General features: G+C 45.5%; 1 protein-coding gene across 1 annotated transcript in view; it reads right to left on the bottom strand.

The window, feature by feature from the left end:
* Positions 1–1,246: 1,246 nt before the first annotated feature.
* MB21D2 (Mab-21 domain containing 2) overlaps positions 1,247–14,213 on the bottom strand; it is a 62,645-nt gene continuing 49,678 nt past the window's right edge. The window contains exon 2 of the mRNA XM_055723926.1: positions 1,247–4,935. Within this exon, the coding sequence (XP_055579901.1) occupies positions 3,671–4,935 (1,265 nt within the window). The 3' untranslated portion in view covers positions 1,247–3,670. The remainder of the gene's footprint in view (positions 4,936–14,213) is intronic.

Below are 14,213 nucleotides of genomic sequence, written 5' to 3'. Positions count from 1 at the left end.
TTCTGCTGTAGTTTGAGTACTCCCTCCAACGCAGCACAGAGTAACGCCCCACTGGCTGGTGGCTTTGTCAGCTCTGTAGCAGCTCAGGCATCCCCCTGAAGTGACAGGTTCTTCAGGGTCTCCCAGAAGAGGTGACAACTGGAACCAGTCAAATCAGTTGCTCCTCCCCTTGTGCTACTGGCCAGAAGCCCTATTGAAAGAGTAAAGGCAAAAGCTTGTCCCAAGAGCAGGACCAGAGCCAGGATGCCCAAGGAGGCTCACACTGAGACATGGAAGTGGAGCCTCTGAGGGGCACTTTTCTTCCTCCCCACCTCTCTGATGCCTCAAGGCCAGACCCTCTTGGTGGGGACTCCCCTCCCTTTTAACAGTGTAGGAGGCAGTAACATGCTCCTAGGATGCTACATAAAGGAGACCTCCTACATTCTTACACGTGCAGCCAGCCCCTCACTAATTGTCTCAGTCCCTTTGCAACATCACTCACCAACAGGGAGAAGCCAGCAGGAAGGCAGCTAATGGGCAAAAGGAAAATAAAATAAAATAAAATAAAAATTTAAAAATCTTAGCTCCACAGCAGCGGGTGCAGAACTGCAGCTTCCATTGAGACATGGGCTTACAGCGCTGCCTTGTCCTCTTGATATCAGTAGGGAAGATGACTACATTGCTAGTTTAAAGCAAATCCCCTCTTACTCCAGTGTTAGTCAGATTGGCCAAGCCTCTAACCCCGTGGGGTTGGGTGCTCTATCTAAAGTCTTGTGTGAAGACTTTAAAGAACTCCCCAATAGGAAAGGAACTGCAATCCTCTTGAAACTTGCAGGTTTCAAGTGTATAAACCCACTCACTACTTTGAAATCTCACACAGAGATCTATGCATTTTGCAAGTCTGTCCCAGTATATACTCAAAGGCAAGAGGGGACAATGGGAGAGGAAGAAAATAGAACCTTCAGTGTTCTCCAATATGCAAAGCACACATCACCTCTCTGGCTGGCAACCTGCTTTATTAAGTTAAGCCATAGTATGTGATAAGGAGCAAATACTAGCCTAAGATTCAAAATCTACTGGAGATTAAGATTCTGCCTCCTTGAAAGACAGATGGTCCAGGCAGAGGATATAATGTTCTCTCAGACCTACCTGGGAAATTGCTTTCCAGTCCAGTAAAAAGCCAAGCCACCTCTCCCCCACAAAAATACCCCAAACCACCAACCAACACACCCACAGTTTCCTGAAAATGCAGGAAGAACAAGATGGATACTTTTCAAAATGTTTTTTAATTAAAACCAAAAAAAGGAGCACACACCACAGCTTGACATGGGCTAGCCAAACTGCTGGTCATTGGGACGCTGAACTGGCATGAGGAAGGCTGTGTTTCTGCATAACTCAGGAGCACCGGCATGGACACTGAGACTCCCAGGAAAGTACTCTGCCTGCCAGGCTACTGCTGCTTTATGCTGAGCAGATCTCTCTCATGTGGTGATGAGAAACTTCATCCTGCAGCCCAAATTCTTTTTCCAACAGGCAGAAGTCCTGGAGACTGGGGAAAAGACCATTTCAATGAATCTGCATTTTCCAAGCACTTCTGGAAAGGTTTCCCCGTTGGTTCTCCTGCCTCCCGCGGCAGGTTACACGAGTTTAAATGGAGACTCATCTTTGGCAATAGCCACACTGGTAGGACCCAGTTCTGCTTCTGCTGAAGTCAATATATGTCCTTCCCCGGACTGTAACCGCAGCTGCACCAGGGCTCATGATCACTAGCCAATTGTGCTTTAAAGTTAAATCCTCATCCACTCCGTCTAGTCAGCAACTTCTGAGAGCTTCTTCAGGCTCACGGAAGTGTGTACCAGTAAATACAGGTAAACATGAACATCTTGGCTACAGCAGTGTGGTGAAGTTTTCAAATATGCCCAAGAGATGGAGGAGCCAAAGTTTCATTTTAAGACATGACTTGGGCACCAGATTAGGTATCAAAACCTCTCTGTCATCTAATAAAGCAGTTTCCAAAGCTGCTGGTGTGTTGCTCCACCAGCCTGTGGGTTTTCTTTTACCAGAAAGGCTGGGCTAAAAAAAGTGACACATCTTTCATACACAATTTTTATCTGTTAGAATTTGCTAGATATGCACCTCATTTGTCTGTCAAATATTTAAAAAATACTTCAACCTGCTCTAATAATCACATTTTAACACATGCATCAAGTTTGGATCGGAACAGCTTCTCTGGGATAATCAGTAAGCCCAAATTGCTGATTTAAGGCCTAAATATCAGTCACTGGCCAGCCAGCCACAAAAAGTCACTATCCTTGAACTCTTGGAATTATTTTTGGCTCAGACTAACCCTTGTTACCATACATCTTATCCTACACACAAAAGGAAAGCGTATGTGTTTTTCAAGGCTACTGTTGCACCACAAGTTTACATACAAACACAACTTTTGCAAACATGAGACCAAAGTAAGATCTCATATGTCCCAGGGTAAGTCAGAAAGTCCACAGGAGTCAAGGGAATGGTAACTGCCATAGAGGATCAGGCCTAATACATGCATTACAGAAGCAAGGTAGCTCCTTGGCTCGAGGTCTGGCTGATTCACTTTGCACATACCACTGCTTTAGCATTACATCCTTATCTAATGGTAAACCTGTTTCAACAACATGCAATACATATTAATGCAATATGCACTGCAACACACAATACGCATCCAAAGAAATATGCCAATGCAAAAATCTGACTTCTCACACATAACAGGGCTAATAAGGAAGAGCCTTTTACAAAAGACAATCAAGAAATCACCCGAAACCATGAGACCTGAGGGGCCTCAAGCGATCTGCAATACTGAGACCTAATAACAGATGCTAATTCATGAAAGAAACACAAACAGTGGGACTGAGGTAATGGCAGAGATTTCATTAGTGCAATTAACATTTATAATGGTATGTTCTTTAATAGAATTTAAATAAGGCTTTGAATAATTACACACACTAAAACTAACATTCCATAACCTTATTCCGCATGGAAAAGCAGCAGAAACAACCCTCTGGACTGCACAAGGTCCAATTATGAACAATTACATTCAAAAAGTAGATCAAAACAGAAACAACTCTTTCCCCCAAAAGATGCATCATCATCTTTAAAGTCAACTTTCTCCCCTAGTGTGAGAAGTGTGAAGAACAGATGAACTGGGCTTCAGCCCAGTAGATTTGGCCTCATCAAATTACCGGTACTGCTTTCCAACCCAGAGTCTCTCCTCATTTCTTTAGGGTGGTGGAAGCTCATGGAAAAAGAAGAGAATTTCTGAAGCAATGGAAGGTGAGCTGTCCCTTCCCCAGGCCCGACAATGTACATAAATTATGGAAGCTTGAAAAAAATCTACATTACAGTGTGGCATGTGTGTTATCGGTGCATGTTCTCCTTTAGAAACTACTCACAGACAATGGGGCTGGGTGGGCAAAAAAAATCAAAGCAGCATATGAAATAGTAATATACTGTTTCAAAATCTGCACTGTCCTGCAGAACCAGGAATTATAATTTATTCAGATTGTTCTCAACAGATCCAATCTACGCTGGATATGTAAAAAACAAGAGACTAAGTCATCAAGGAAAACCAAACAAAAAAACCTGCACACTGAAAGAGTTTTTAAAAATGAAACAAAAGAAAAAAATCCCAAGAAACACTGCTGAAAGCTCAGAAAAATTTATCATCAATTCTGAAGTGGGGCCTTGTGACATCATCTGGGTTAATGAAGACGGAGATGGACTTCCCAGGGTTCTCAGTCACTAGCTGTTGCAACTTTTTGGCTAATCGGTCATCAGGCTGGTTGGTGTCCCCTCCATCTGACTGCGGGGAGGGGATGCTGGTGGTGCTGCCCCGCCGCTGGAGCTCGAGTGTTAGCCGGTTGGCTGCTTTGACATGTTCAATGGCAGTTCGAAGGTGTTCGGCAGGGTCTGAGCGGACTGAGGACAGCTTCCGCGCGTGCAGCATGACGGTTTCTTCGGAGAGGTGCTCCAGCATATTGCACTGGGGGATGAAATAGTTTGGGCACATCTTGTTGACCAAGCAGTGCTGGAGATCATCAATGAGACCCAAGAGAAAATGGGCTGCGTAATCCTCCTGGGCCAAGTAGTTGGCTGGTAGCCTGTCACAAGCCCACAGCATCATGCTCCGCAAGTGATATGGACTAATGGCTTTGGGGCGGGACAGCAACTTGATAATGATAGCTTTGCAGGCCTGATAGGCTTGCATGAGGCTGCTGGAGATGCACTTTTTCAGCTGCACTTCACTTCTGGCAAATGACAGCCTCCATTCATTGTCCTTCTTCCCCTTGTAGGAACATGCAGGCACTAAGTAAAACCCACTTATTACTTCCTCCTCTGTGATCTTCCCATCCCAGAAGTGGTTCTCCATCAGCCAGCTCTGGGCCACAGCTGGCCAACCTTTGAAGGACACCACAGGGACAATGTCATACAGCATGCGGCTGCTGCCCACTCCCAAAATGATGGATATGATAGTCCCATTCTTTTCTACCTTCTCCACCTTTGGCATCCCTCGCTGGGGCTTTTTCTGGATCTCGGAGAGGACAATGCTAATGGAGTCATAGAACCAGTCTGCGACTTTTGTTGGAGAGAAGAAATAATTGGTAGCTCCATTGATATGGTCCACGATTGTGCAGCAGTCCTTCCATTTGCTGATAGTTCCTTCGTCAAACAGACGCAGGCTCAGCCAGGAGTGGCACAAAGCTGAGTGGCGCATGTCCAGCGTGACTGGTTGGTTGCGGTCATGCAGCTTCAGCGCGGGCACAAGCAGGGTGAAGTCCATGTCATAGTCTGTGCCTCGTGCATAAACATTCAGCTCATCAAGATCAATGTCCACCACACCTTCCCGCACACCGCCTGAAAGCAGCAGGTACTCGTTGGCTACAGGCAGCTTCTGGTCAAGCTTCTGAACCATGCCTGCAAAAGAGAGAAAGAGAAGTCCTTTCAAGAGAAGGCAAACAGATCTGGGATACAGGATTTAACCCCACCCCATACCCAGCAGGAATAAAAGCGGCCAGAGTTATCCATCACAGTTTGTGTGACACAGCACAGATGTACGTCAGACCCAGCACCCAGCCAACCTTTAGTCCCACCTGACTCAGGGCAGGGCCTTCCCTGCATTCCTGGGAATGGGTGAAGTCCATCCTAAACATCATACTGGGGACAATGGAAAAAAGCAGAAGCCTCTGGTAAAACACAGCAAAGCTACTTTCAGGACTAACTTTAACTTCTTAAACACCTTCTAAACCAGTTTTTCACCATATTGTTGCTTATTTCCATGGTATCCAAATGCTTCAAAAAGAAATGAGATTATTATTTGAATCACCACTCTTATTTTCTCTCTGGTGTAAGAAAAAAGCTGGGCCACCATCAGGGGGTTGATTTGTGTGTAACTGAATGAACAGCTACAAATGATAGTTCAAGCAGGCCCGATTTTGCTATTTGCTTTAGATTTACTGATGAACAAAGGCAATACGTCCTTCTCTTACGGTGGAACGCAGACAGGTTAAACTATCATATCCCTGCTCATTGCAGGAGGATTGGACTAGATGACCTTTAAAGGTCCCTTCCAACCCAAACTGTTCTATGATTATTTGACTCTATCAGGCAGTAACAGAAGCCAGCTCTGAAATTGGTTCCTCAAGCTGTAATGACGGTATCATGCCACAAAATACCTGATCAGCTCCCCAGAGCACACACACAGAATCATAGAAATACAGAATCATTTAGGTTGGAAAAGACCTTTAAGATCATCAAGTCCAACTATAAACCTAACACTGCCAAGTCCACCACTAAAGCATGACATGCAGACAGATTTCTATTTTCAACACCGAAACCAGACACTTCCCCTCACCTGCACTACCCACACCAGTTGTGCAAAGCCAGTTTTTCACTGCATTCTATAAATACCACCATACTCTGTTCACAGAACACGAACAGCAGACTGAGAAGAGACTCCATGCAGTAGCTGAGGTATTAGCACCTCATTCAATGTTCAAATTAGGATTAAAATTGAGGTCTGCACTTCGACTGCTCTATAGTTTGCTTCTGCTATCTGCGCTGTTTCATTCCTGGTGCTAATCCTGTGGTCAAACACTCTTGATTCCTTCCCAGCCCCAGTTCAGAAAACACACTTAGGCCACAAAGGAACTAAAGCCAGTGACTTTGAAGGGAGACACTGATTCTCTTATAAGCACTGCAAAAGGGATATACTGTTATTTCTTACAAGCACAAACGTACTATTTTTTGTTGGCATGCTTTCGAAAAGCACTATAGTTCACTCTGGTTTGCTTATATCAAGAGTGGTCAAATTAAGACCTTCCATGACATTGAAGCCAGATTTAAGAGAGACATCAGTGGGAATAACTAGCCAGAGGCATGACGAGGTGAGGCAGAAAGCTGCCTATCACTCTGTCAGCCCAGGAAGCACAGACAGACACATTAGGAGTGGTTTTTTACTGAAACATTAATACAAATGATCAGCACTAGAGTCTGAGCACCCATCCTGGCAAAGCCCCAGGTACTGCTGAGCCTTTCCTGAGTTAATGCATCCCTGGGGAATACTGCCTGAGCTGAGTGGGTCTCCCTGGCAGAGTGCAGCAGAAGTACCCCAAGGTGCCGAGTGCTGCACTAGGCTGAGTGGCGTTGCAGTGCTTTTGAGGAGACTCGCCTGTCCTTTCCTGCATGCTAGGACAGGGACAAGGAAATGCTCTCTGCATACACACAGGTAGGCCATGACTAGAGCAAAATCTAAACCTATGCTGATTCTGATTCCTTGGGAGAGCCAAGGAGACTGTAGGAAGAGGCCTGTATGTGAAAGGGAATGCACCATGGGGCAATATTCAGGGTAACTGTGCAATCCCCCATGTGAAATTCCTTGTTAAATTCACTTTACCTGTTTCATTGCTTCCAAGAGCACTGGACCCAGTCCATTTTGCTGCACTGAGCTGGGATGATTTTCCTGCCAGGCAGGGCAATGACATAACCCCTTCCATTTCATGCAGCTCTAGAGGCTGCAAGAGAAGGAAACTGCTCCAGAGGAGTGCTAAGAAACTTGTCCTGCTAAGTCTGAGCTAATCACATTCTGTAATCTTGCCACATGCATAATCAAGAAAAGCTTCTGTCGACCCCAAAAACATTTTCTGAGGTGTAGGTACGCAGTGAGCTACATTTCCCTGATCCATGGAGTGGCAAAGCCTTGCACAGGCTTCTCTATCCCTGAGGCCAAGTAAGTGGCAGTCACTGCCCCACTGCACCCAGGAGAAGATTTCTAATGGGTACCTAAATTGACAGGACTTTTGGAGACACTATTGGCACACTGCTTCTAAATCCTCTCCTTGAACCAGTGCAAGCAGCCTCGGTGTTTTACACCCCAGTTGCTGAGTCCAAGACCCATGAAGTAGAGTTTGGGTTAATCACATCATAGGGACAGGGCGCAGTTGCTTTTCTGAGCATACAAGTCAGTACTGACACTTACTGTGGGGCAGCACAGCTATTCAGGGTATGTAAAGCCCTGATGGCCCATCCTGCTTCTACATTGACCCAAAATTTTCCACTTAGGACTGTGATCTGCAGCATCTGCCATGCAGATCTGCAGACGTTCTTGAGAGAGGCAGACAGAATGTAACTATCCTACAGAAGAAACTGTTCTAATCTACAGAGTTCAATAAAGGATGTATTTTTTTAAAGTATTTTTAAACTTGAAGGATGAAAAATGTCCTGTGAAGTTGTGCAGTGTGCTCTTCGCACCAAAACTTCTATCCTATGGTACAGCCAGAGCTTTTGACTGGAAAAGAAAACACGATTTTTCTAAAAGGTAGAGATTCTCCACCACAGAATTGAAAAATAATCAGGCAATGGCTACAGGAAATGATCCAATAGATCATCATTGTCTCTCTACCTGGCTGGCTGAAGAGTTTAAATCCAAACCCTTGAGCTCTGCCTGGCAAAGAATTTCCCCTTAAAGGCCCGGACCAGCAACACCGGCAGATCTGCCACAGAGCTAGAGAAGGTATTTTTGCTAACAGATGAGAGCAGCATTGCTGATCCAATTTAAGCTGTGGAGCAGGGCGTTGAGATGAGGTCCCCTTGAGGAAAATATATTTAGAATAGGCATAGAGTGTTCTATAAATAGTTGAGATGGCCAAATTCAGCATTCACTAAGGCTTTAGGGGTTTGCAATGTGTTCCAACTGCCCCCCTTATTTATAAAACTATTTGAAATGTGAAGGGATTTCAATGAATCCCATTAGCCAACATCGTACGGCATACACTACTCTGGCACAAAGCTTTCATCCCAAGTTTCAACAGCCCAAATGCAATCTGAGAGAAGGAGCAGGCACTCCAGCTCAGCAAACATGTAAGTGCAAACCCAAAGAGAATCAAGTCTGGTACTTGAGCCAAGTACTTAAGATAATAGCACCAGTGGGCCATTTGAGTTCTCTTCTTTCCGTCTCAGTAAGGACCACCTGGGAGGAGGAGGGAATAGGGGTTACGAATAACCTTATGACATTTGTAGAAGCCCTGTGGAGCTGTCAGTAAAGACCAAACCCAGAACCTGTAGCGTCAAACACAAAAAAATGTATTTTAGCTGAAGGACCAGCTCTCATAGCATCAAAGAAGGTTCACTGATCTTTAACAAGTCTCTTGCTGCTACCAGGCAAAACACATAATTTGCAGGCGTCCCTTGTGTGACACATTGTTTTGAAAAGTTTGCTTGGCAAGCTGGTATTTTGCTAAGTAAAGAGACTGATGTTCAGTTACCACTTTTGCTTAAAGCACTTTAAAGGAGTTCTGTTTTCCTAGCTGTGTAAGCAGTAAGGCCTTCCAAAGCTATACAATCTGGCATTGCAACAGGTAAGTGTGCACAAGCATGAGAAAAGCAAGGAATGTTAGAATTAGGAGCAGCACCTCTAGGCCAAGCTTGCTGGTTAGTTCAGAGTAACACAGGTGAGCAAATGAGTTCTACAGAGAGAACTTCATTGCATTGTTGTTCATTCAGTGACAGGAAAATAGGATTTATTTCTACTCCAAGCACTGTGATACAAGGAGAATAAAGACAGAGAAAAGAGATTTTACTTTTACGTAACACCTACATTTAGGATACATTCCTGAATGAAGTGGGATGCTGATGCACATGACGCAGAGATTGTTCTTCCCATTTAAAAAAAAGCAATGCAGAGATGCTCTTCATCCATTACAGAATTTCAGATGAACTGATTTCATGACCACTGCAGTGCATGCTGGGATCTGCTCCTATTTCATGACCAGCTTTGTGTAAATAAGGAGGAACACACAGACTTGTCTTTGAAAAAACTGACCACAACAAAAAAAATCACACAAAACCTTATTTCTAACACAGGCATTTCCTAATTTTTGCTTCCTTCTTGAAGCCTTCCTTCCTGATCCCTTAGATACGCAACCATTGCCATCAAAAGGAAATGTAAGCAAAGACGGTCACTGCATTAAGAGACTTTTTGCTGCACGGGAACTAGAGAGAGGTCAAAAGAGCAGAGAGGTGCTCAGAAAGGCTCCATGAAAGAGGATTTGCAGAACCATGCATGCAGCAGAAGCATATCATGGGAGTGCTTCTGGGAGCCCAGCCAGATCTAGGCACTAGCTCTGCACTGCTCCTCTTCTCCAACTTAGACCCCAGCATCTGCAGTAGCTTTACCAATGTTCCACATCAGCCTGCTGGGGAGGAGACAGTCCACACAGTGCGCTGCCTTGACTTCTTTCCTTGACCCCTGTATCACTCACTCCTCCTGCACAGCCTGCAAGGCTCCCTGTAAGCTGCTGGGACCATGAGTTACTGTAACATCCTTGTCTTTGCAGGCTTCCCATGTCAGGAAGGGTTTGCAAGTTGGCTCAGAAAGCTCATGTGGTCCCTCACAGACCATCTGCAACTTCTTAAGATCACAAATGTATTCTTTACATCACCAGCACTGGAGGTAAGCAAGAGGGTACTAAACCATGAAGATACTGTGGCCAGGCTGCCAAAGACCTTTAGGGGCATGATGATCCCCAGACATGTGTAAATGATGCACACAAGCTTATCCACAGCGTAGACAGCCAGGAGCTTGCCCCCTCTCTCCAGAAGAAAAAGACCCCAGGTTAATGACAAGGGACTGGCTCCAGCCCACAGGCAGCCGTGCAGTGCAACTCGGCAAGTAAAGGTGATGTTTGCTGCTCCTCATTACCGAGCTTCTCTGCTCACCTCTTGATTTTGCCATCTAATCTGATTTGAGAAGAAGCACAAGTCTGTGTAACATCAGCTGTTAAAAATAGCTGCAGCACAGAATAAAAACGCCTGGTACCTGCCCTTCAGCCCCACACTGGAGTTCAGAAGACGCCAGAGTACTCTCCAGCCCTGCTCAAAGACCCAAAGCACTGTAGGTTCAGCCTAGGGACAGAGCACCCTCTGTGAAGGATCAGAAGAACTGGGACACTGATTCTTTACACACTTCAACACGTGCACATAGACAGAAGGGAGGGAAAGAGCTCGACAAAACTAGAAGTGTCCTTCTCCCAGCTCCTCTCTCCCTCATGTACCAGGAGAAAGCCTGCAGAATTAAAATTGAGATTTTGTCTAGAGAAACCCAACACCCAAGCCGGATTTCTCATTGGTATCTTCTTCCCTTTATTCCTTCTTACTTTGCAGGTAACTTAATCTCCACATAACAAGAGGCCTGGATGCTCATTTCCTTGATCAATAGCAATGGTGTGGTGTTCTGGCACTGATCATCAGCCGACCTTGCATTCAAACCCTGCCCTCTCCAAACCATTAGCTTGTGCTCTAGCAGAAGTCTCCTGTTATTCGCAGCCACTCTTGCACAGACTTGACTATTGTCTTCAGCAACATTTTTTAGTAATCATATTGAATGAAAGTGAGCATCATGCTGCTGCTTTTGCACCCCTAGCACCTGGGAAGAAACATAGATACATACCCCTCATAAGAGAAATCAGAAAGTCCCCACTGACATCAATAGGGCTGTATGTTTGAACTACCCATCATCTGAGACTCATCTGAGGCCCAGGGACAAGTGAATTCCCACACAGAGAAGCTCTCTGGAGGGGTTCCATGAAGGAATCACACCTCTGAGGAGATCAGAACTGCTGGGAATTGCTTTTGATTCAACAGATGTGATTTGCCCTCATTTTTTCAGCACTTCCAGCAAGAAGCAGCACAGAGCCCCTTTAGGGAAGCTTGCCCTGTGGCACTGCATGCCCCAGCTCCAGGCCTGTTTTCTGGGATATGCAGAAATGCATCACTGGGAAACTAACCACTTTGTGGGAGTGCAGAGCCTGAGCCCAGGATCTCAGACAAGCTGAGCCCACGTGGGTTTGGAAGGAGCTGACACAGCTGCTGTCGAAGGCAGGGGTCATGCCCATTCATTTCACCAGGGTGGCCAAAACCCACTATGCTAGGTGTATGCCCCCCCATGCCCCCTGGCAGCCTAGGGAGAAGACATGTAGAAGGGATCTTCCTTATATAGGTGATCTCTTCTATAGGGAAGGCTAGGGATCACCCATATGCACCACTGCCTCTCTCCTTTCTGCTGCTTAATCCTTCCGCAGGACCCAGCATAGTCAGAGCTCTTGATTTTTCCTTCCAGGTCTACACAGTTTGAATGCATAACCTTGGCCATGCCTTTTTTTTTTTTTTTCTTCTGCATAAAATCATTATGCTCCTGTAAGCCCCAAAAGCTAAGGAAGTTTGACCTCCTGGATGCTCAGAAAAGTGCTTGGAATTGCTCAGATGGCACTAACCACACACCAGACGTTATTAGCAGAGAACTCACAATAAATCTTAGGATCCTCCACTTTGGCTGGGCAATTCTTACCCTTGACTGCTATAAGAAACACATGAAACCCCAGGCTAGTTAAAAACCAAAAAGCTTTTCTCATTTTTCGTAAAGACACTAGACAGGCACTCTGCGGTTCCTTGACAATTCTGCAGCAAATAGCAGATCCTGCAGAATAGGAATGTTGTTCAAAGGAAAGATCCCCCTGCAGAGGTCTCCCAGCTATGCCTCAGTGACGTGTGTTGAATTTCAGGGGCTTCTTTAAGACAGGATGGGAGGCCGGCTCTGATGCAGCTGGGTTGCACTGATTCTTCTGTTACCCTTGGTAATTGTAAATCTATTTATGAGCAGTACAAGTTTTTGTTATGCAGAAGAACTGAAAGAGTCAGCTCTTTAGGAGAGTCTTGAGTTACAAAGCACATTTTGAGAGGACTTGGAGGAAGCAGGTGGGGGTGGGAGCAGAGTGGGGAGACTGAACCCTCTGACACCAGTTTAGTCAAATACGGGAGGCGACCGAAGGAAGACGCTCTTTGCAGGCTGATACACCAGTGTCCTACTGCTTCTGCTCCTTTTAGAAATCTTGTGACACGGTGACAGAACACACTGCAGGGAGTCAGCACCCCCTTGTAAAAGAAATCAGCTTCTTCCTCCAAAGTCCTCTTCAAAAACAATCTTAAAAGTAGTGTCCCAGTTTTTTTCCAGTTCTCATGTGCCCCAATAGAAGCCACCCAGCCAGCTGAAATCCTGTATGCCATTGAAGAGGGGCATTTCATGCTGCAAGGGGTAAAAAGCAAAAAAACCCCAACCAGAATGAAAATGGAAAAGGCCCAGACTCAAAAGGGTGTGCCTGTACATCGAAGGGTGTGCTGTCACAAACACCCAAACCCACCACGGCACCAAAACCAGCAGCGGTGTTATTGTAGTGACCTGCTTGGATAAAGTACTCGGGTCTCAGAGACCAGCACAGCAGGGCTAGACTGCTTCAAGAGATGGAGCCAGCACTTCCACAGGGAGCTCCTGCATCACTGTGCATCTCTGCTTTGGATAGCGAAGAGTTTAAGAGCCACCCTCCAAACTGATGTTGAGTTGGGTTTCCAGCCTGCCTGTTTGCTTATCCAACGGGCTTAGTCCAGAGTCATATTAGCCCAACTAAGAAGAGTATCTGAAAGCTGAAAGCCTACAAAGAATATGAAGTGGAAGTGAAAGAGGTGCTTTAGAGTCTGAATAATATGGGTGATGAGGTCTGAGAGCAACTGCCAAGCAGAACAGAGGAAGAGGCTACAGAAAGGATACTTACAAGAACAGCTTGCTGTTACACCCTGCTTAACACTGTCCATACGGTGTCCGTATTTTTGAGTGTGTTTAACACATAAGATTCCCTTTAGAAATGGCACAAGATGCCATTTACCCTAGAATTGCAATCCCAAAGATAAAATCTGCCAGGGGACAGATTGCTTTATCAGTTCCACCCTCTGGGACTGAGAGTACACATTTGGCAAGGGCTACACAAGGTCTAGATGGGCCATTTCTGCTCACACCCCTACGGAACACTGCTAAGTACCGAGCAAGATGTTAGACGGAGGAGACTCACCAGGATTCCTCCCCTGGATCTGTTTACAAGGTAACAACAGTGGGTACAAACCAGGTTGAGCTTCTTGAGTGCAAATGAGCAGCTCCTCGCAGAAGAATCTGCTCTGCCCTTGTTTTCCTAGTCACTTCACTGTTACTGTGCTCTTTACAAAAGCCTAACAACCTCGGTGTGGTACATAACGTGTTCATCTACCCTAGCACCCTGTCTCAGACTGCTGCTGCTGACTGCTTGCAGGGGAAGAGCGTAAGAGCAAGTACAGCTTAATAACTTTCTCCAATCTTCAAGCAGTCTCTGGCTTTGGGATTTCCCAAACCAGAGGCAGTATTTGCACCTTTGCCTTTAACAGCACCAATGGACTTATCTGCTGGGAATGTCTCTCACTGCTTTCTAAATCATTTATATTCTTTGTATAGTCAGTGCCTTGCAGCACTGTGTTGCACAAAGCACGTGTTGTGTCAAAAAGGATTTCCTTTTGCTGGCTTGCTAGAAAATGAAGAAACTCACCTAACCACGGCACCTTCCACAGATCATTCAAGATTTTATATGGCTTAGTCAGTCATCTTCCATGTTGAAAAGGACAATTTAAACTTCATATACCCAATTGTCCTTCTCAGCGCTCGCGTGGGCCCTAGTATTGCTACACTCTATGTGAAATAAGGTGATCAACACTGCATGTCACATGGAAAGGTGACCTCTGTATGGATGTCTTCACAGTCCTCTGGGAAATACCTCTGCAGCCCTGCTTGCTAAATTAGCCCCACTCCACTGCTGGTTTGCTCAATGTAATGGCCTTCTCCCTAG

The sequence above is a fragment of the Falco cherrug genome, chromosome 11, assembly GCF_023634085.1.
Source record: "Falco cherrug isolate bFalChe1 chromosome 11, bFalChe1.pri, whole genome shotgun sequence".
Lineage (NCBI taxonomy): Eukaryota > Metazoa > Chordata > Aves > Falconiformes > Falconidae > Falco > Falco cherrug.
The sequence above is the reverse complement of the archived record's forward strand: the minus strand, read 5'-3'. Positions and strand labels throughout refer to the sequence as shown.